Source organism: Clarias gariepinus, chromosome 23 (assembly GCF_024256425.1).
Source record: "Clarias gariepinus isolate MV-2021 ecotype Netherlands chromosome 23, CGAR_prim_01v2, whole genome shotgun sequence".
Taxonomy (NCBI): domain Eukaryota; kingdom Metazoa; phylum Chordata; class Actinopteri; order Siluriformes; family Clariidae; genus Clarias; species Clarias gariepinus.
Genome location: NC_071122.1, coordinates 25,955,172 through 25,962,500, shown reverse-complemented (window position 1 = coordinate 25,962,500; position 7,329 = coordinate 25,955,172). Strand labels below are relative to the sequence as shown.

Here is a 7,329-nt window from a genome sequence, read left to right as displayed (position 1 = left end):
ACCACAGGCACCTTAAAAAGAAGGACACTATTTGACCTTAGATTATATCTATTATTTATAGACAATGAAAAAAAACTGATTATTAGAATTCAATACCAATTTTAATTTAAGTAAATTTTCTTGTACTCTTGTAGATGATGATGTACATTTAAATGTACTGGAGTACGAGGTTTTGTGATGAATCCCCTGTGTACCAGATTAAAGAGATGCGTCTTGAGTCTACTTTTAAACTGGGAAACTGTGTCTGAGCCCTGAACACTGTCTGGAAGGCTATTCCAAAGCTTTGGAGATACTGTAAATATGAAAATGCCCTGCCCCCTTTGTAGATTTTGAAATTCTGAGAATTACCAGAAGTCCAGAGTTTTGTGATCTTAAGGGACGTGGTGGATTATAGCGTATCAGAAGACTGGTTAGGTATGAGGGAGCTAAACCATTTAAAGCCTTGTATGTAAGTAATACTATTTTGTAATTAATTCTAAACTGAACAGGTAGCCAGTGCAGGGATGATAATATTGGGGTTATATGATCATATTTTCTGGATCTAGTGAGAACCCTGGCGGCTGCATTTTGGACTAACTGAAGCTTGTTTATTGAGGATGCAGGACAACCACCTAGTAATGCATTACAATAGTCCAGTCTGGAGGTCATGAATGCATGAACTAGCTTTTCTGCATCAGATACGGATAAGATACTCCTAAGTTTGGCGATATTTCTAAGATGGAAAAAGGCTGTTTTTGTGATATTGGAAATATGATTTTCTAAGGATAAGTTTCTGTCTAATATTACGCCCAGGTCTTTTACTGTTGAGCTGGTAGTAACAGTACATCCTTCTAAACGCAGGCTGAATTGTGAGAGCTGTTGTGTGCTGGTTTTTGGGCCGATGAGTAATATCTCTGTCTTATCTGAATTTAGTAAAAGAAAGTTATTGGTCATCCAATCTTTTATGTCCTGGACACACTCGGTTAATCTAGACAACTTGGGTATATTGTCTGGTTTAGTTGAGATATATAGTTCATCAGCAAACAGTCCTTTCAAGAATTTTACAAAGAAAAGAGAGAAGAAACAAGTGAAGCTACTCCCAGCTTTTCCTGTAGACGTCAGTTTTAGCAGAAATCAGAAGTCTAGCTGTCTGTCTGCATGTCTGTATGTCTGCCTGTCTGTCTATCTGCCTGAGTGCATGTCTTTCTGACTATCTGTCTCTCTCTCTGCCTGTGTGTCTGTTAATATAAACACCCAAGAAACAATTAGGTCTTTAGTCATCACTTAACTTCCAGAGAAACTAAAGTACTCTTTTAGGCAGTGTGCTCTGATTGGCTAAGAGCACTACAATATGTTCTGATTGGCCTAAAGCAGTATGATGTGTTCTGATTGGCTGTACAGTGTGTTCTGATTGGCTGAGAGCAGTACAGTGTGTTCTGATTGGCTGAGAGCAGTACAGTGTGTGTTTTGATTGGCTGTACGGTGTGTTCTGATTGGCTGAGTGCTGTACAGTGTGTTCTGATTGGCTGTACGGTGTGTTCTGATTGGCTGAGAGCAGTACAGTGTGTTCTGATTGGCTGAGAGCAGTACAGTGTGTTCTGATTGGCTGTACGGTGTGTTCTGATTGGCTGAGAGCAGTACAGTGTGTTCTGATTGGCTGAGAGCAGTACAGTGTGTTCTGATTGGCTGTACGGTGTGTTCTGATTGGCTGTACGGTGTGTTCTGATTGGCTGAGTGCTGTACAGTGTGTTCTGATTGGCTGAGTGCTGTACAGTGTGTTCTGATTGGCTGTACGGTGTGTTCTGATTGGCTGAGAGCAGTACAGTGTGTTCTGATTGTCTGAGAGCAGTACAGTGTGTTCTGATTGGCTGTACGGTGTGTTCTGATTGGCTGTACAGTGTGTTCTGATTGGCTGAGAGCAGTACAGTGTGTTCTGATTGGCTGAGAGCAGTACAGTGTGTTCTGATTGGCTGAGAGCAGTACAGTGTGTTCTGATTGGCTGTACGGTGTGTTCTGATTGGCTGTACGGTGTGTTCTGATTGGCTGAGAGCAGTACAGTGTGTTCTGATTGGCTGAGAGCAGTACAGTGTGTTCTGATTGGCTGAGAGCAGTACAGTGTGTTCTGATTGGCTGACATCGTATCATTTGTTACAGATTGAGGTGTTTACTAGAAAGAGTGGATCATAAGGCAGTTTCATTTACTTTCTTTTTCCTATCTCTCTCTCTCTCTCTCTCTTATGCACACACAGACACACACACACAGATCCTAGAAATAAAAATGTGACACAACACAAATGATAACACGAATAAATAAACTGGTTTATTTGTTTTGTCTTTTCTTGCTTTCCCCTCCCCTCATCTCTCTCTCTCTCTCTCTCTCTCTCTCTCTCTCTCTCTCTCACACACACACACACACAATGCTGATGTACTGATGTGGTACACTCCACACACACTCAGCACCGCTCCTCTGATCTCCACGCGATTGACTTCATCATCACAACTAGAGCAGGTGAGCAGCACACACTCGACACTTAACAACTGTATGTGTGTGTTTCGCTTTTCTTTGACTATTTTGAGTTTCAAATGCTACAACTACTACTGTGTGTAAGTGTGTGTGTGAGTGTGTGTGAGAGAGAAAGAATATCTATCTTTTTTATCACCTTGCTTATTTAATTAGAAAAATGTCTAAATAGTTTATTTGCTTTTCCACTCGCTGTACACACACACACACACACACACACACAGTATACACATATACAGCTGAAAGTGGAGCTGCTGTTCTTTTACACCTCACTACTTTTAATAATTCTTAGAGGCTTTCATTGTGTGTGTGTGTGTGTGTGTGTGTGTAAGGTCGCGTGTGCAAGAATTCAGGATGTCATCAATATAATCACTTTATTTTCATCTCTTTCTGCCTATCACTCTTTTTGTATCTCTCGCTTGGTCTTGTTTGTCTCTGTCTGTCTCTCTGTCTGTCTCTCTGTCTGTCTCTATGTCTGTCTGTCTCTATGTCTGTCTCTCCATCTCTCTGTCTGAGCTCTTTAGCTCTCTCTGTCTGTCTCTCAATCTCTCTGTTTGTCTCCAAATCCTTCTCTCTGTCTCTTTCTGTCTCTCCATCTCCCTGTCTTGTTCTATCTGTTTCTCAATTCAAAAATATTCAGCCAGCCTTACTGACATGACCATATACCCAAAGCCTTTCCAGAGCCTTACTCTCTCTCTCTCTCTCTCTCTCTCTCTCTGTCTCTGTCTCTGTCTGTCTCTCCATAGGATGTGTGGTGTGGATGTGGATCTGGACGATGACGGCGTGCAGGACGAGTGTGAAGTGGAGGAAGTTTCCCATGATGCCGTGCATTTGTTGGCCCCACCTCCGGCAGAGTGTGACGGAGAGGCCTGGGGGGCACGGCGGGGTCGTGGTGTGTGTGTGCTGTGTGGCCTGATGCTGGCGCTGTGGAATGTGGGAGTGGGCATGGCCTGTATGATGCTGCTGTGTGTGGTGTTCACACTGGTGTTAACACCACCAACACTCCTACTGTACACTGGCTTCCTGTGTCATACACGGGTAACACACACACACACACACACACGCACACACACACACACACTTAATTCTAGAGACAGATTACAATACACAAGGAAGAAAGTTGTGTAGTGTGTATATAGAGTGAGGTTGTGTAGTGTGTATATAGAGTGAGGTTGTGTAGTGTGTACGTATATAGAGTGAGGTTGTGTATGTAGAGTGAGGTTGTGTAGTGTGTACGTATATAGAGTGAGGTTGTGTAGTGTGTATATAGAGTGAGGTTGTGTAGTGTGTGTGTGTATATAGAGTGAGGTTGTGTAGTGTGTACGTATATAGAGGGAGGTTGTGTAGTGTGTATATAGAGTAAGTTGTGTAGTGTGTGTGTGTATATAGAGTGAGGTTGTGTAGTGTGTGTGTGTATATAGAGTGAGGTTGTGTAGTGTGTATATAGAGTGAGGTTGTGTAGTGTGTATATACAGTGAGGTTGTGTAGTGTGTATATAGAGTGAGGTTGTGTAGTGTGTACGTATATAGAGTGAGGTTGTGTAGTGTGTATATAGAGTGAGGTTGTGTAGTGTGTACGTATATAGAGTGAGGTTGTGTAGTGTGTATATAGAGTGAGGTTGTGTAGTGTGTACGTATATAGAGTGAGGTTGTGTAGTGTGTACGTATATAGAGTGAGGTTGTGTAGTTTGTATATAGAGTGAGGTTGTGTAGTGTGTATATAGAGTGAGGTTGTGTAGTGTGTATATAGAGTGAGGTTGTGTAGTGTGTATATACAGCGAGGTTGTGTAGTGTGTACGTATATAGAGTGAGGTTGTGTAGTGTGTACGTATATAGAGTGAGGTTGTGTAGTGTGTACGTATATAGAGTGAGGTTGTGTAGTGTGTATATAGAGTGAGGTTGTGTAGTGTGTATATAGAGTAAGGTTGTGTAGTGTGTACGTATATAGAGTGAGGTTGTGTAGTGTGTATATAGAGTGAGGTTGTGTAGTGTGTATATAGAGTGAGGTTGTGTAGTGTGTATATAGAGTGAGGTTGTGTAGTGTGTGTGTGTGTATATAGAGTGAGGTTGTGTAGTGTGTATATAGAGTGAGGTTGTGTAGTGTGTATATAGAGTGAGGTTGTGTAGTGTGTATATAGAGTGAGGTTGTGTAGTGTGTACGTATATAGAGTGAGGTTGTGTAGTGTGTATATAGAGTGAGGTTGTGTAGTGTGTATATAGAGTGAGGTTGTGTAGTGTGTACGTATATAGAGTGAGGTTGTGTAGTGTGTATATAGAGTGAGGTTGTGTAGTGTGTATATAGAGTGAGGTTGTGTAGTGTGTACGTATATAGAGTGAGGTTGTGTAGTGTGTACGTATATAGAGTGAGGTTGTGTAGTGTGTACGTATATAGAGTGAGGTTGTGTAGTGTGTATATAGAGTGAGGTTGTGTAGTGTGTATATAGAGTGAGGTTGTGTAGTGTGTATATAGAGTGAGGTTGTGTAGTGTGTACGTATATAGAGTGAGGTTGTGTAGTGTGTACGTATATAGAGTGAGGTTGTGTAGTGTGTATATAGAGTGAGGTTGTGTAGTGTGTATATAGAGTGAGGTTGTGTAGTGTGTACGTATATAGAGTGAGGTTGTGTAGTGTGTATATAGAGTGAGGTTGTGTAGTGTGTATATAGAGTGAGGTTGTGTAGTGTGTATATAGAGTGAGGTTGTGTAGTGTGTATATAGAGTGAGGTTGTGTAGTGTGTATATAGAGTGAGGTTGTGTAGTGTGTACGTATATAGAGTGAGGTTGTGTAGTGTGTATATAGAGTGAGGTTGTGTAGTGTGTATATAGAGTGAGGTTGTGTAGTGTGTACGTATATAGAGTGAGGTTGTGTAGTGTGTATATAGAGTGAGGTTGTGTAGTGTGTATATAGAGTGAGGTTGTGTAGTGTGTATATAGAGTGAGGTTGTGTAGTGTGTATATAGAGTGAGGTTGTGTAGTGTGTACGTGAACAGTGTGCTCCTGAGGTGCGTTTGTGTAGTGCAGCGTTTTTTACAGTCAGCAGGACATTAAGTCATGTGACATGTCATGTGATTGTTCCCCTAATGTAAGGGTGACTTCCTGTCCACACAAGCCTGCAGAGGAAAACCAGAGGAAACTGCATAAGATTGTTTTATATATTAGTCTGAGACAAACAATACAAAAGCAGAGTTTTAATTAATTTTTAATCAATAATGTATTTATTGATAAACATGTGGTGTTAGTTTAGATGTGCTGGAGAGAACCGTTCCTCTTGAGAACTCCTCCCCAGGCTGCTGTTTGGGCTCCACCAGGTCCTAATGCACACAGAGCGTCTCACTGACTGACAGCCGCGGGGAGACGCGTTCCTGACTTAATTTTTACACACTGGAAGTTTGGTGTTACATGTGTACAGTCTTAGAATGTGTGTGTGTGTGTGTGTGTGTGTGTGTGTGTGTGTGCATTTTAAGTAAATGACAGCTTTGGGGCTTTATTGACAGCTTTGTGGTTAGCATCTGTCACACATCACTACCTATCCATCTTTCTCTCTCTCTGTTACACACACACACACACACACACACACACACACACACACTTTCTTTACTAACTGCACTCCTCTCTGTTTCCCCCAAAACAGGTCCTAGCTTCCCCATCCCCACTCTGCAGTTACCTTGACGACAACAGTTGTTCTGCCCTCATCATCTTAGGCTTCGTAATGATGTCACCGTTAGTCGTAGTTGCTGCAGCTATCTTCTGCACCTTGCTCAGAAGGTTTCATGTCCTTCAGTTGTTTCAGCCAATCAATGCAGCTCGATACAGGGGGCGGGGCTTCAGCTGGAGACGGGACGTCCAGGCTTGGGTCTGAATTGACGGTTCTGTGAACGGAAACTTTATTGTCAATACCTGTATTGTTAAAGCTGATTTTGTGCTATAAATATGAATTGAACACACACACACACACACACACACATACACACACTCAGATAGACAGTACCTGTTAGCGGCTAAATCGCTAATCACACCATAGAAGTAAGTATTGCTGACTGCTTTAAATAAAGCAGAATTCATCCTTTACTAATTGTTGCTTATATTTTGCATTTATTTGACATTTTGTGTTGAGTCACGAACATCATTAGGTTTGTGTCCTGTGGGCGTGGCATGTACACAGAAATTATACATCCTACAGCTTTTGTACATCCTGATTTACACACAGCTTCTCTTTCTTTATTTTAGTTTGTTGCACACGCGGCTTCATATTAGCTTTGCTTTCAGATTAGATTAGCAAAGTGAGCTAACTGTAATAGCGACATAGACTCAGACCCAAACATCAGCGATCTCTGCTGTTTCCCCCAACCTTAGCTTTTCTTCCTGATGTCTCTGTAGATGTTTACTGAGAGCTTGTGTGTTAATGTCACGGCTCTTATCTGATCTATGATGAACAAATGCTACTGTAATCACAGCTGTGTGTCATGCGAGTACGTAGAGAAAAAGCATAGATTGTGACTCCGTTAGCGTTAAGGTTGAGTTACTGGAGTATGTAAAATCCTTTTTTTAAAACACACACACACACACACACACACACAATCGCACACAAAGATAATCTAATTTTAATTGTAATCTAAAATAACACAGAAATGACAGCAAATGAGAAAGATTTTAAATCCCATGACTCTGATCAGAAAGCACACGTCAAGTGTACACTTAGTGTTATAGGCAACTAGTGTGTGTGTGTGTGTGTGTGTGTGTGTGTTGATTGATCTTCAGGACATAGTAAACTCAGTAATCCCTGTTTACACCCAGGAAACTGCAGCATGTGTGTGTCACCTGTGTCCCTGCTT

General features: G+C 41.6%; 1 protein-coding gene across 1 annotated transcript; it reads left to right on the top strand.

Annotated features, from left to right (window-relative positions):
• The first annotated feature begins 2,360 nt into the window (after nucleotides 1–2,360).
• LOC128511653 (transmembrane protein 88) lies at nucleotides 2,361–6,525 on the top strand. The gene is made up of 3 exons (XM_053484602.1): nucleotides 2,361–2,488; nucleotides 3,247–3,538; nucleotides 6,129–6,525. Exons 2-3 carry the CDS (start codon nucleotides 3,248–3,250, stop codon nucleotides 6,354–6,356), a joined length of 519 nt encoding a protein of 172 aa, XP_053340577.1. The 5' UTR covers nucleotides 2,361–2,488; nucleotide 3,247; the 3' UTR covers nucleotides 6,357–6,525.
• The last annotated feature ends 804 nt before the right edge of the window (nucleotides 6,526–7,329 follow it).